A 15,535-nucleotide genomic window follows, 5' to 3' on the forward strand; every position below is an offset into this window, starting at 1 on the left:
CCTGGTTCCTTGATACACCCAGTGGCATGGTCCAAGGGTGGGTGGGGTGTCTCCTTTGAATCCCACTTCTGACACCAAACGTAAAGAAAATCTAAAGCACAGTTAAATTTTAGAGTTTATTTGCGTAAGAAGTAATTCATGAGTTGGTGAACACCAGACCAACAGAGCTTTTGCATTCCAATGCAGAACATCAGAGGCAAGCATTTATGGGAAGATGCAAAAGTAAAACAAAGAAATCTGATTGATTTACAGTTATCTTTTTGGGGGGGGTACTTTTTTGGGAAGTTCTTAGTCACATAATTATATCTTAGTTGGCTACTTCTGATTTATTAGAGGTAAGTTTAATTTCTGTTCAACATAAGCATTTACCAGAAATGACCCCAGTTAAGTTTAGCTTATATCTACAGTGTGACCCCAGTCAGGTTCCACCTATATTTGCAATTTAAGCTAGATGAAGGTTACTTTTAAGCCCTAACTGGTTTTATTTGCTCAGAAAGTTTTCAGGCCTGGTCTCCATTTTAATTTTACTTTAACATTTCTCATAACAATTTTATGAAGTAGATACTTTATCTCTGTTTCACAGATGGTGCAGATGAGGGAACTGAGGTACAAAGATGTTAAATAACTTGCTCAAGGTTACTTAGCTCAGAAATATCAAGGCCAGGACTCAAACTAAGGCAAAATATCTACAGAATACACACTTTTAACTATTACACTATTAACTCTTTCAAAAGAATTCCTTTGAAACCCGAGGAGAACTAATATTAGAAAAAGAGAGTAACATTAGAAAAAGAAAGTATACCAGCCTTTCCCTTACATATCAGTGTATAGTTTCACTTGTTACAGCAAGTATGTTTTATTTCTAATTCAAAAGTCATCAAATAAGATAAAATGTTCTGCTGGCACTTTGCAAAAAAAGGTATCCTGATGGTCAAAGTCATATGAAAGGATGCTCAGCTCTATGAAACATGAGGAAAATGCAAATTATAACCACAATGTGATATCGCTGTACATGCCAAAATGACTAAAATAAAAAAGAGAAGAAGGCCAGGCAAGGTGGCTCACGCCTGTAATCCTAGCACTTTGGGAGGCTGAGGCGGGCGGATCACAAGCTCAGGAGATCGAGACCATCCTGGCTAACATGGTGAAACCCAGTCTCTACCAAAAATACAAAAAATTAGCTGGGCATGGTGGCACGTGCCTGTAGTACCAGCTACTTGGGAGGCTGAGGCAGGAGAATGGCATGAAACTGGGAGGCGCAGGTTGCAGTAAGCTGAGATCACGCCACTGCACTCCAGTCTGGGCAAAAGAGCGAGACTCCATCTCAACAAAGAGAGAGAGAGAGAGAGAAATGATACCAATTTTGGTGACAACAAATGGAAACTATTGGACATGAAATAATTGGTATTCTTATAGGCTACTTGCGGGAGTATAAATTGATATAACCACTTTAGAAAACTATGTGGCAGTATCTATTAAAGCAGACATATGCATATACCAATACCCAGCAGTTCTACACCTAGATATGTACCTAACAAATACGTACACTTATGAATGTTCAATAAATTTGTTTAAGAATATAGCAGTACTGTTCATAACAGTCACAAACTGAAAACAATCCAAATCTCCATCAACAGTTGAGTGGGTACATAAATTGTGATGTAATGATAAAATGAAACACTGTATTGCATTAAGAAGGAATAAAGGGCCGGGCGCAGTGGCTCACGCCTGTAATCCCAGCACTTTGGGAGGCCGAGGCAGGCGGATCACGAGGTCAGGAGATAGAGACCATCCTGGCTAATACAGTGAAACCCCGTCTCTACTAAAAGTACAAAAAATTAGCTGGGCGTGGTGGCAGGCGCCTGTAGTCCCAGCTACTCGGAGGCTGAGGAAAGAGAATGGCGTGAACCCGGGAGGTGGAGCTTGCAGTGAGCCGAGCGCGACAAAGTCAGACTCCGTCTCAAAAAAAAAAAAAAAAAAAGAGGAAGGAATAAAGGATTGCTAGGTGCAACATAAGGATAAATCTAACCAATATAATGAGTGAAGAAGCTAGACACAAAAATGTCTATAAGTGATTTCATTTATAGAAAGATTAAAAGCAAGCAAAACTAATGTAAAGTGTTAGATGTCAGGAGAATGATTACTTTTGGTGAGGTGCAATGAATGGAAGGGAACATGAGGGGGTTCTGAGGTGATGTCAATATTCTATTTATTGATTTGTGCTAGTTCATAAGGTGTGTTCATATTGTGAAAATTCATCAGGGGCCAGGCGCAGTGGCATGCCTATAATCCCAGTACTTTGGGAGGCCAAGGTGGGAGAATCAACTGAGCCAAGGAGTTCAAGACCAGCCTGGGCAACACAATGAGACCTCATCTCTACAAAAAAAAAAATTAATTAGCCGAGTATGGTAGTGCAAACCTGTGGTTCCAGCTACTCAGGAGGCTGAGGTGGGAGGATAACTTGGACCCTGGAGGTTGAGGCTGCAGTAAGCCATGATCATGCCAGTGCACTACAGCCTGGGTGACAGAGTTAAACCTTGATTGAAAGAAGAAAGAAAGAGAGAAAGAGAGAAAGAGAGGAAGGGAGGAAGGGAGGAAGGAAGGAAGGAAGGAAGGAAGGAAGGAAGGAAGGAAGGAAGGAAGAAGGAAAATTTATCAGGCTGGAGACACAATTTATACATTTTCCTGTATATGTTATACTTCAATAAAAAAATATTCTTAAAGGATACAGTGTTTTGGAATTAAAAATGATAACATTTTGAAAGTACCTGGAAATAATACTATTCATACTATAATAAAATGCTACTCAAGCCTGCATCTTGCCTTTCGAGATTCACAAGAAGTATATTATCTCTAGAAGTATATTTGAAAAGTGATAGATTAAAAAGTGCTGGAATGTCTCCAGCCTAGATCCATTGTTATCAAAGGCATCTGGCAGAGAGCTAAATGCTACTGGATCTCCAAAGACAAATTTAAAATGATTGTACTTAGAAGAAATAGGAATTACACTGTGCTGCTAAAGAAGTAAATATTTGTCTTCCACTGTGGTGAGATTAAAGAAAGAGCATCGATTTTTTTTGTTTCCTTAATTTTTTAAAATAACACTATAAGAAAGGGCTTCCTTATTCACTGATTCAAATACCAAATCTCAACTATGGCTGAATTTTAAGATGATGAACAAAGTATCTACTTTAGTCATCTCCCTCACAACAAATCCATGAAATGATAGGAAAGATACTTTAGAATAAGAATGAGAAGAAGGAGAAAAGAAGCGGGGAGCAGAAGGAAAAAGAGAAGGAGAAGCAGCAGTTAGTGGCACTTGGGCATGGGGGTAGAAGGGCACCTTTCAATGAATGAGAATCTTTGAGGAATCCCTAGGAAAGAAAACAAATAGGATCAACTGAAGAGGGAAACTTAATTACAAGCAAAAACAAACATTGTGAAAGGTGAACAAAACTCAAAGAGAGTTTGCTCCCAAGAGCATTTTATTTCAGAACAGTTCTATACCTCATGCTCTTAGAGGCAGTATAGCCATTTGTCCAGGCTGCTACAACAAATTAGCATAAACTGGGTGGTTTAAACAACAAAAACATATATCTCACAGTTCTAGAGGCTGGGAAGTCCAAGATCAAGGTACCAGCAGATCCAGTGTCCTCTGGGGGTCAGCTCCCTCAGTTTTCAGTTGGCCAACTTCACACTGTATCCTTAACATGGTTCCATAGTGTAGTGGTTAGTATGTCTGCTTTACGCACATTGTATCCTTAAATGGCAGACAGCAGAGCTCTCTCATGTCTCTTATAAGGACACTAATCTCATGATGGGGGCTCCCCTTTCATCACCTAATTACCTCCCAAAGGCACCATCTCCGAATATCACCACGTTAGGGATTCAGGGTTTAGCATATGAATTTGGGGGAACACAAACATTCAGTCCATAGCACACAGTAATGTGCTGTAGTATGCTAAAGGGGAAGGGATCCATAAGGAAGGCTAATAAGGAGGAAGGTATAGGTGTAGTAAGCAGGGGACAAAGAATATCCTTGGTGGTCCAAAGAATCCCAGTTATTTCCATGAAGTAAGAGGACAGGTGCCCCATAAGCATGATGGGGGTGGTCATTGATGAAGAGGTTCAAGGCAGCAGTTCCCATGGGAGTAAGCTGAGCAACAGCAAAGCACAGAATTGGGCACTGGTGTTACAAACACACAAAGACCATGAATTTATAGTCACCGATCTGCACATTTATGAGTTTTTTTTTTTTGTTTTGTTTTTTTTTCTGGTAGCACTCAGTATCCTGGGATAATAACAGAGAAGATAAAGGAATTGTGGTGTTTTTCCAGAGCTGAGGTTTTTCCAGGAAAGTAAAACAAAAGACAGGGGTTAGGGAGTTGAGAGTGTTGGTGACATGGTGATCCAGGAGATCAACAGCCTAAGTTTTGGGGCTAAGATGAGTTTTGATACAGGAAGTATCAAAGGACTGGAGGTTGAAATAGAGAACAACAAAGATGGAAAGATAAGAGGTTGTGTGAGAATGACAAGGGTCTGTTGAACTAGATCTTGAATGGCCTTGGAAGAGACATGGGGGAGTGGTAATTTGGAATTGGAGAGAATAATGCATTCCAGGCAAGAGAACCACACGTGTAAAGACACATGCAAAGGGAAACGGTAAGAATTTCCATGTAACTAGATCACACATTGCATGGAGGAAAGTGGCATGAGATCAAGATGGAAACCCACATTAAGCCAGATTGTGAAGAGCCTATGGAGTTTGGGCATCATTTCCTCCCAGAGGCAGAAGCCAGCAGAAGTTCTCAGATAGCACTGTGCTGTATGGCTACGGTTGGACAGGTTGTATCCTGCACAGAGGCTCCTTCATGGGGTCTAAACTCTAGGCTGAGCTCTGCTTGCCAAGCCATTCACCCTGCTTGCTCTGTAGCTGTTACTCCAGGAGGAAGAGGATATTTTCTTTAATTCTTCAACCCCTCAGGAGAGGGAGTCCTCTTTTAATTCATCTACCTGAGGGGCTGCATTTCTTTTTGGCCAGCAGTGGCTCTGTGTAGAGTGATGAGCAGACAGACTTCTCAGGGTGAAGCTCTGGCCATGGTGTAGAAGATGACCCAGAATGAGGAGACATAGTAAACATGGAGAGCAGAACAGTTTTCAGCAGTATTGCCTTTGGCCTAACCAAAGGCAGCCAAGAAGAAAGAAGAGGGGCCAGATCCAGAAGCGAACTCTGTAGTGCAGTTAACACCAGGGGCTTATGGATGTAGGATGGTGGGAAAGGGAAAAGTTAAAGATGACTCAGATATATTCTCCACTGTGTTCCTAAAATAAAACCTGACAACATTAATGCTCAATTAACATCTGTCAAATGAAAAAGAAATAGAGCTGCAAGTAACAAAAACATTTTTAAGGGAAAGATACTGTCTGCTGGGATGGAACCCATAGGAACTCATAAGAAACAATACCTTTCATCATCATAAGCTTCCTCAATTTCAAGTGAGTTGCAGAGGTCAGAGAACTGGCCTGAAAATTTAGGGTACTCCAGGCAGTTGTTTTCAGTCCTGGCTGAGCATTCCAATCACCTGAAAAGCTTTTAAAAACTCCAGTGCCCACAGTGGATCAATTAACTCCAAAATCCTGGGGATAGAACCTAGACATCAGCATTTTTTAAGACAGAGGCTCACTGTGTTGCCCAGACTGAAATACAGTGGTGGGATCACGGCTCACTGCAGCCTCAACCTCCTAGGCTCAGGTGATCCTCCCACCTCAGCCTCCTAAGTAGCTGGGACTACAGGAACACACCACCACATCTAGCTTATTTTTTTTTCTTTTTTCTTTTTTTTTGTAGACACAAGGTCTCCCTATATTGCCCAGGCTGGTCTCAAACTCTTGGCCTTAAGCAATCCTCCCACCTCAGCTTCCCAAAGTGCTGGGATTACAGGTGTGAGCCACTGTGCCAGTCCAGACATCAACATTTTTTAAAGCTCCTGGGGTGGTTCCTATATATAACAACTGCTGTCATGGAATTTGCAATGTCTATTCTAGATTTCTAGATGTGATCAGTAGTATAGCATAGATAAGAAGTGGATCAGAGACAGAGCAGAATGATTTAACTTATTTTACCATCTTGTCACAGCAGAAATCAATCATCCATTTCTTGCAAAATCCTTTTACATAGTGACCACTTCTTCAAAATTAATTTCTACATGTTGACAAAACATCAAGAAATTCATTATGTGGCTTCATTGATTTTTATGAAACTGAATCATGGGCAAGATGTGGTTTTAAAAAAACAGAGCATTTTAAAATAATAACTTAAAGAGTAAATAATGCACAGGCTTGGAAATTATTTTAAGACCTCTCATTTTCTGCTAAGGTTATATGTGTACCAGGAGTCAAAAAGACCAAATGCTATAGAAAAATAAAAGGAACAGTTTAAAAATAATCTGAGGGTCAGAATGAAGATATTTTGCAAAAATTAGAAAGGTGATACACAAAAATAAAGACAGCAAAAGCAAAACAAAACAAAAAACCCTAAGGCCTAGACCTAGATTCTAGGCCTGGGCTTTCCCCCTAAATATTGCACTGAAAGTTAGAGGCCACCTCATCTCACTGAGCCTCATTTTCCTCATCTATAATAAGCATTCTCACCTGGTGAGTTTCAGTCCTCTCTAGCAGCCAAACATTCTCTGATTCTATCATTGTAAGTCAAAGATGAGCAGGCTAAAAGTAATTTAAGCCTCACCATTCTTGATATGAAGGCAAGAGGAGCATCGCTTGCCAAAGAGAAGGACCCACCCCAGGCCACCACTGTTTTTACTGATCCACAACAGATAAGAATTTCAGAGTAAAGTCTGGAAACTTTTGTAGTTATTTAACTATTTCTGTTAAATCACATAATAAAATATTGAGCCTTGTATTTTGTGTATCTTTGTATTTTTATTTCATCTTTTTAGTAATCAATTTTTATTATAGGTTATAATAGTGTAAGTCCACAGCAAATTAGAAATTTTAAAAATTTCATCTTTCACCATGGATAGTTGGGAATACACTAAGCTGGAGAACCATAATTGCATTTTAACATCAATGCAAACATGCACACAGAAGGGAAAAAAGCAAATGCAGGCAAATTAATTTTTACCTTGCCCACTTTGAATTTTATTTTAGAGGCCCATTTCATTTGGTCTTAGATCATGGCTATTAAAAGTTATTTTTGGCCAGGCGCGGTGGCTCAAGCTTGTAATCCCAGCACTTTGGGAGGCTGAGACGGGCGGATCACAAGGTCAGGAGATCGAGACCATCCTGGCTAACACGGTGAAACCCCGTCTCTAATTAAAAAAAAAATACAAAAAAACTAGCCGGGCGAGGTGGCGGGTGCCTGTAGTCCCAGCTACTCGGGAGGCTGAGGCAGGAGAATTGCGTGAACCTGGGAGGCGGAGCTTGCAGTGAGCTGAGATCCGGCCACTGCACTCCAGCCTGGGCGACAGAGCGAGACTCCGTCTCAAAAAAAAAAAAGAAGGTTATTTTCTGCTACAAGTTTATATAAACTACTAGAGGCTTTTAAAAAGAAAACAGCCTGTATTAGAAAACAGGTGGTAAGGGGTTGGTTGGAGACGGAGTTTCGGAGTTTCACTCTTGCTGCCCAGGCTGGAGTGCAATGGTACAATCTCAGCTCACTGCAACCTCTGCCTCCTGGGTTCAAGTGATTCTCTTGCCTCAGCCTCCCAAGTAGCTTAGGATTACAGGTGCCCACCACCATGCCCAGCTAATTTTTGTATTTTTAGTAGAGATGTGGTCTCACCATGTTAGCCAGGCTGGTTTCAAACTCCTGACCTCGGGGGATCCACCTGCCTCAGCCTCCCAAAGTGCTGGGATTATACGCATGAGCCACTATGTCCAGCCAAGTACTTTCTTTTTTGAGAAAAGAATTAAGTCACTCCCTTCTGATTGGAAATGGCTAATCATAGGGTTTCAAGCTGTTAATATAGAGACACCCTTGTTTAAAAATAAGGAAGGCTGCATAATGAGGTTGGTTTTCCCAAGATTATGCAGCTAGTGAATGGGAAAGTCTAGGTTCCCACCCAAAACACTCTTCTCAGGCTTGCCTGCACTTTCTCTGCTGCCCTAGTCTCCTCCGCCATAAGAAGTGTTCAGGTGGGAACCAGAGGGTGAATGCTTACATAAGCCTCACTTCCAAGTACTTGAAATAGGGTAACAAATATTAAAAATAATGTGGAGTGCTTATGAATCACCTTAATATGTAAATGACCATGTTCTATTTAGAGCTTTCTGCAGATAGACAAGATCAACGTTTGTTCTGAAGTGATTTGCACATCACACAGAAAAATATGAGAGAAAATCTATGCTCTCCACACCATATGTCTTGATGTCAAGACTGGTTTGATCTGTGTTACCAATAGACATGGCCCCAAATCAAACCACCTTGATCCTTTTAGGAAATCAGTAGGATATCAAATTTTAAAAAGTGAATATTCCTGAGAAATATCAAGTATTTGCAGAGATTCTATAATCAATGTGAGGAATCCAGAAACTGCATTGATCAGTTTAAAACATGGCTGTTTAGTGAACTTAATGACTGTGCTATTTCACAGGAATATTTGGAAAAAAAATGAAATTGTTTATCAATTACTTGACTTATTTATCTAGACAATGCCAGAAAAATCCAGACTTCTGAATATGGACAATGCAAAAATTTGTAGTCTATACTTATGGCATTATCTAGTTTTAGCTTAAGAACATAGCATTTACTTGGCTTCATTATTTATTATTCACTAACAGATAATAAAATTAATAGCAATTTCAGGGTGGTACTATACTCTGAAACAATTAATAAAATATTTTATCTTCTTTGCACATTATTGTGACTTTTTAAAGGCAAAGAGTAAATGATTCCTCAATTCTTAGCGTCATTGATGCAAAGTCAGTATTTGATAAAGGAACCAAAATGTTGCGAATGGAATCAGCTGATTAGGTGCAATGCATGTGTCCACTTTAATAAAAGCAATAATTCAGGTTGAAAAGAACTTCATTATCTTTTCTCAAGATAAATTTTAATGCAGGCCTGGTCTGAGAATACAATGCCATAAGTTCTGAATCTTCAGGTTCGTGCAACAAGTCGTTTCTTAAGTGACCTTTAGCTGACTACATAAAATCTGAGTTGGTCTTGATTAGAATCTGTCCAGCTGTCAGTCTTTTGGCCTCTGAGATACAGAGGGCATGTACCCATGATGCTGTGGGGTTATATAAGAGACAGTAAAGAGATGGGGGGGGGAGAATAAAATATAATTACACGGAGTTTCATTTAAAACAAAAATTGATTGAGTTCTGCCTAAAGTGGCTTGCTGTTTCCTGTGCCAGGAACTACTGTGCAGGCCCAGCAGGAAGTGTGCTACAGAGCGGGATCACCTTACACCCTCGTTTTATGGTTCATTTCACTTATTTAATGCAATCTGAGAACCTGCAAAAGGAACATGTTAGAAGGAGGGAATAGGCTTTTTGTCTTGTTTTGTTGTTGTTGTTGTTTTTAAGTTTCTTTGAATCAAAGCATTTGTTTTTACAAGGTGCTTAAAGTCCCAGAGAAACAGGACTTCTAGAGTTGCACGATGAAGACATTTCTCTTTGTCACACAATTTAAAGCAAGACACAAAGTTATGTCTAGAGTTGAGTTATGTCTGTTTCCTTTGCTGTCCACTCACATAATTTTAAACATAAAGAATAACAACCATGCCCATGAATGGCCTAAATCATTTTGAATTCCATGTAAGTTCCTCCTACGGTCTCTAATTTGATAGAGAGCCCATGATGTTGCCGGGAATGTTAGAGAAAAGGAATATATTTAAGATGTAGAATAGCGATTCATTTGTCAAGCAGAGGAATGAGTTCATTTTACTATATTGTTTGGAAATGTGTGAATTGAACAGCTGGATTTCCTTGTGGTGGCATTCGCTGCTCCTCACACGCTGTCTGTTTTCCCCTCCAGAGACCTCAGTATGAACAACATCAGTCAGCTGCTCCCGAATCCCCTGCCCAGCCTCCGGTTCCTGGAGGAGTTGTAAGTATCACTGTAGTCTTGATGCATCCAGTCAACACTGGGCACATTCTTGTGTTTGTCTCTCATACTTACTGTGGGAACCAGATAAAACAAGGCAGAAAACCTGTCAGCACCAACAGTTTCGGAACATGAGGAAACACTTAGTTGGGAGGGGGCAAAAATAGAATTGCTTATGATTCTGGAAATCAACTTATAAAAGAGTTTACCATAAGGCTACAACTTTCTAAGGTGAGACTGAGCCAAACAAATTAAAATTTTAAAACAAAGCCTGTTTAAAAGAACTGGATAGCTCTTTGGAAATAGTTAAGCAGCAGGATATTAAAAGTTTGAATACTGGTTCATGTTTATTAAAATCGCAAGTAAAGCTATAATCAAAACCAAAAACTGCTGCTTGGTTCGGCTTGTGACAGGGAGAATTGAGTCCACATTTGTATAGCACCAAAACTTCTTGTCCTAATCACTTTTAATTACTATTTCCCTACTTTTAAATTTAGCTTCCCCCAAGGCTTCAGTAGAAAAATGTGAAATCCACAGAAGATTTAAAACTGGGCTCTTCCAAACGCTAAAAATAAAAACTAAAAAAGGAAGAAGCTAAAATTAGTTAATGATGCACAGAGGAATTTTGATTAAGTCTACTAACCACTTTTCACAAGATGAAAAAGAACTGGGTAAATCAAAAATCTGCATTTAAAAATTCACTTGATCCTCTTACGCTTTTGAATGATGGGGATAAGGAGGTGATATCCCATCACAGCCCTGGTGTAGAACGTTTGGCATCATCAGTTGAGTCAGTCCTCTGTTGATTAAAGGAATTGTTTAGGTAACAACCTCTTCTGAAAATATTTTCTTTATAAATCCTGAAGTCAGAGTCTAATTTGGGGGGTAATTTAAATTATTAATGCACCCCAGAATCCACCATGGGAGGTGGAAAGAATGTTTCATCATAACCAAATTACACTACATTAATCATTTTCTCAAGAGAATAAGAGGATAACATATTGAAATTTCTCCCCTCTGGAGTTTTATCTATATTTATTTTTGATGGCATTATGTTTTATGAAATGCTATTGTTTTACTACTGAAATCAGCAGTTGCATGTGATCAAATTGATATCAAGGGTTACGGTAGGGAATCTTAGATTTCTAGATTGTACAGCAAGTTTTTATCATTCAGGGAATGGATTTTCACTCTAGGTCCTAGGCCTTTTTTTTTTTTTTTTTTTTTTTTCCCCGTCTTCTCTTTTGTCTCAGGACATTTCCATCACTAGGATTTAACCTTCATAGGAGCTGGAACAATGTCTGTCTTAGTCATGGCTGGTACATAATAAATAATCTGTAAATTTTTAATGAATGAACTAATGAGAAAGCAAAATATGTAAAAGAAGTTTCTTATACATGTTAACTGCCTAAGAAAAAAGTAACAGATTTTCATTGACATTAGTCAACACTTTTAAACATTATTTTAAATAATTTCCAAACATCAGAATTTTAAAAAATATATCTGTCTTGTTCTCCCTATACTGCCACAATTAATATACAATAGTTAGCCCTGCTTACCCACCATATTTCTAAGGTATGCCCTTCCTATCCTTTTCCCTTTAATTCCCTTATAATATCCTATGGCAAAATGCTTCCCTTCTCCCCCAAAACACACCTCAACTTTAGACCACAAGCTGAATCAATAAATAATTCACTTCCGCAAAGACTTTGTTTAATAGATTTCCTCCTTCAGTGACCCAACTCATTCAAAATAACTCCTCTTTCTTCATGAGGTGAATATTAATTCTGTTCCAAGGCCAGTTTTTAAAAAGATAGTTGAAAAAAAATCACAAAAAAAGCAGTGGTGTTTGGGGAGAGAACTACCATTTGAAAATGCTACTACTAATACTTTTCTGCATTGTCTTATTTTTATCTCTCTGGAAACTTCATCAAGTATCTTGACCATAGAATCACAGAATTTCAGAAATAAAGGAGACCCTTTAAAGACTATTCATTCCATTGCCTCATTCTGTTCTGGAATTCTTTCTGCTAAGCCGGCTGACTTGCTGAATTTAAAATCAAGACTGCTTTTCCATATATAAATCTGTGCTGCACCTAACTGATGTCTTAAAGACATCATTATTCATTTAGTGGCAAAAGAAGTTAGTATTTACGAAACCTGGAAAAATGATCAACTCTTCTTGGTTTATTCCTTTGTTCCCAAAGCTAAATTTAGGGGTTTGGGGAGGTTCTATGATTTTTTGTTTAAAACAAAAAATCCTTTAACAGAACATTTTCATTATGCTGTTGATTGTTTCTGGTAGACATATGCTTAAGTCTATATTCTCTTTTAGGCTATATGATCTTCAAAAATAATAATATAAGTGTAATAACAACAATAATAGCTTACTCTGTGCCAATCACTGTTGAAAGTGCTTTACACACATCATTTCAGTGAATTATAACCCCATAAAGGTAGATATTATTATTCCCATTTAACAGATAAGAAAACTTAAATACAGAGAAAATAAGGAACTTGCCCAACATAATGGAGTTGATATGTATCAGAGCTAAGATTCAAACCTAGGTCAAAGCTAAGATTCAAAATGACTTTCAAAGCCATGCTTGGAAAGCAGAGGGAGGTTTGGAATTGTGCATGGAATTTGTGCTTTTCTTTTCTCCAGTAGCACCTAGCACTGTGATTTCACAGTAGTTTGCATAGTGGAACACTTTTAAATGCTCTATAAACTGAGTTGTGTAATGATCAGTGTGTATATACGTGTCTGTGCATGTGTCTGGGAATGAGAAAGAAAGCAATAAAGAGCTGTCTTCCCAGAAGGAAGAGATTGGATATTCAGGTTATTAATCCATGACTATTATATACTATCTATGAAAAAAGTATCATCAGAACTTTCAGGGGTAGAATTTCACCAATCTAGCATTATTCAATAGGTCCAAAAGAGTCTTAGATCGTATTTGGTACATGTAAGTACATATACTTAAGCACCATGTTTATATAGCATATATTTTACTTGAACTAATAAACAATCACCCATACAGCTAGACAGAGATGTTAACTCTCTGTCTCTCTTTCTCTGTGTGTGTGTGTGTGTGTGTATTATGACAATTAGGACACTGTATGAAAGTGTTAAGTCTTTCATTCAGCTTATTCAGCTCATTTTTGTGCTTTATCTCTTTATACATTAAATATGAAACTGCCGCTGATACTATCAATAATATTAAGAAACCCCCCACCATAAAACTCAGTCTTTAAAAATCACTATCAACCGGGTGTGGTGGCTCACGCCTGTAGTCCCAGCACTTTGGGAGGCCAAGGCGGGCAGATCACAAGGTCAGGAGATTGAGACCATCCTGGCCAACATGGTGAAACCCACCTCTACTAAAATACAAAAAAAAAAAAAAAAAATTAGCTGGGTGTAGTGGCAGGCACCTGTAGTCCCAGCTACTCAGGAGGCTGAGGCAGGGGAATCGCTTGAACCCAGGAGACGGAGCTTGCAGTGAGCCAAGATTGGGCCATTGCACTCCAGTCTGGCATCAGAGCAAGACTCTGAAAAAATAAAAAATAAAAATAAATCACTGTTAATAAAGCCACATTACCACTCTTCCCCTTAGCTCTAATTACCTGATACATCATTTTCCTCATTTAATTCCTTTAACTATATTATAAACTGTGTAGATAGCCATGCCATGGTTCACCTCTCATCCATGGCTAAGCCTTAACAAAGGTGTCACAGTTCAAAATCCTGTAAGAATCAATAAAGTGCTAGCGGCATCCACTGTCTTAATGTTTAAAAATGCACGTAACTCAGCCGGGTGCAGTGGCTCACACCTGTAATCCCAGCACTTTGGGAGACCGAGGCGGGTGGATCACGAGGTCAAGAGATCAAGACCATCCTGGCCCATCTCTACTAAAAATACAAAAATTAGCTGGGCGTTGTGGTGCACACCTGTAGTTCCAGCTACTCAGGAGGCTGAGGCAGTAGAATCGCTTGAACCCAGGAGACAGAGATTGCAGTGAGCCAGGATGGTGCCACTGTACTCCAGCCTGGTGATAAAGTGAGACTCAGTCCCAAAAAAAAAAAAAAGCATCGTAACTCTTGACTGAATGACGAGTTACAAAAAGTATTTAAGAAGAACAGCTATCACAGAAAATTGTCTTCCTCTCTCCTTCCTGACAGTCTAGAACACTTGTTACCTATGCTGCAAGTTTTTGACACATTTCAGTCTTATTTTGTATTTGTTTAGTTTAGTTTTGCTTTGTTTTGTTTTGTTTTTGTGACTTTACAAGGTGACCAGATATGCACAGGCCAGTTGTCCTTCTGGTGGCAATGTGCCCATGCATAGAGAAGGGGAGTCTTTTTCTTTTGCAAAAAAAAGAAAGAAAGAAAAGCAGATCTAAATTAGGGAAGCTGTACTGCATAGAAAGAAGAGCACAAATCTAGATCCAGAAGCCCAGGATTCCCATCCTGGCTCTGCCACTTACTAGCTGATAATCCACTTAATGCTCACTAAGCCTCGGAAGAGAATGGTGCTGCCTGCCTTTTAAGGTGTTTCCAAGAATCAAATGAAAGGATGATGAAAGAATGTTGGTAAACTATATTCTGTATATAGAGTTGTATTAGGAAAATGAAAACACCTTCCAAAAGATTTTAACCCCCTATGTTCTTATTTCATGAGCCTGATTTTGCAGGAATCTCAGGGATCCTGGACTTGAAAAACTGTTTCCAATTCTGAGCTTTAATGGATATAGGCAACGACTGCAGATAGTTCTTTACTATTTTAATAACGTGAGAAATCATTGTATTTCCTTCCAACAGTATCTCTCCTCCTATTTACTCAGTTCCAGGTACTTCCATTAACGCTTGCTATGTGGACAAATAAAAGATCCTACATTTGATCCATCAGAGTGTGGTAGAGATGTTAGGAGCTAATAGCAGATGGTGACTATTGCTGGCATCTACAAGTTACATTAAACTTAGCTTGGCAGTCTGACTAAATAAGGAGGGGGGAACGAATTGTTACCATTTAAAATTGTCCAAGTTAAAAGCCTTTATTTCCAAGTAGCATTTAAAAAAATCTTCCCAGATTCTAGTGCTATTGGAATCAAATACTCGATTTAGAAAAGAAACATGAGAAGCTCTAGGGAGGTCTGTTTTTAAGTTACTATTGTTCCCTGGAACTGTTTGCTCATATTATGGTTGGACATGAAGAATCTCTACATAAATAGTAGATATCTATTATTACAGATGAAATTTGTAATGAGAGATCACTAAACTTTCTGAAAGCATAATCTAGGCTTGTTACTTCTACTTCCCCAGCATGTTACTGAAAATAGCGTCTGTATAGCTGTCCTGCCTGTCTTTTGAGGTTTTTTTTTACTGAGGATCAAATGAAAAAATGATCAAAGAACTCTGGTAAACTATAATCCACATATTGAGTTGTGCTCATAAAATAAAAACACCCT

General features: G+C 38.8%; 1 protein-coding gene across 3 annotated transcripts in view; it reads left to right on the forward strand.

The window, feature by feature from the left end:
• The window catches only part of LGR5 (leucine-rich repeat containing G protein-coupled receptor 5), a 146,835-nt gene that overhangs the window by 56,819 nt on the left and 74,481 nt on the right, over window positions 1–15,535 (forward strand). For all 3 annotated transcript variants that reach the window (XM_011929335.1, XM_011929336.1, XM_011929337.1), the window contains exon 2: window positions 10,001–10,072. In XM_011929335.1, the coding sequence (XP_011784725.1) occupies window positions 10,001–10,072 (72 nt within the window). The remainder of the gene's footprint in view (window positions 1–10,000; window positions 10,073–15,535) is intronic.

The sequence above is a fragment of the Colobus angolensis genome, unplaced genomic scaffold (genome assembly GCF_000951035.1).
Source record: "Colobus angolensis palliatus isolate OR3802 unplaced genomic scaffold, Cang.pa_1.0 Scaffold80, whole genome shotgun sequence".
Taxonomy (NCBI): domain Eukaryota; kingdom Metazoa; phylum Chordata; class Mammalia; order Primates; family Cercopithecidae; genus Colobus; species Colobus angolensis.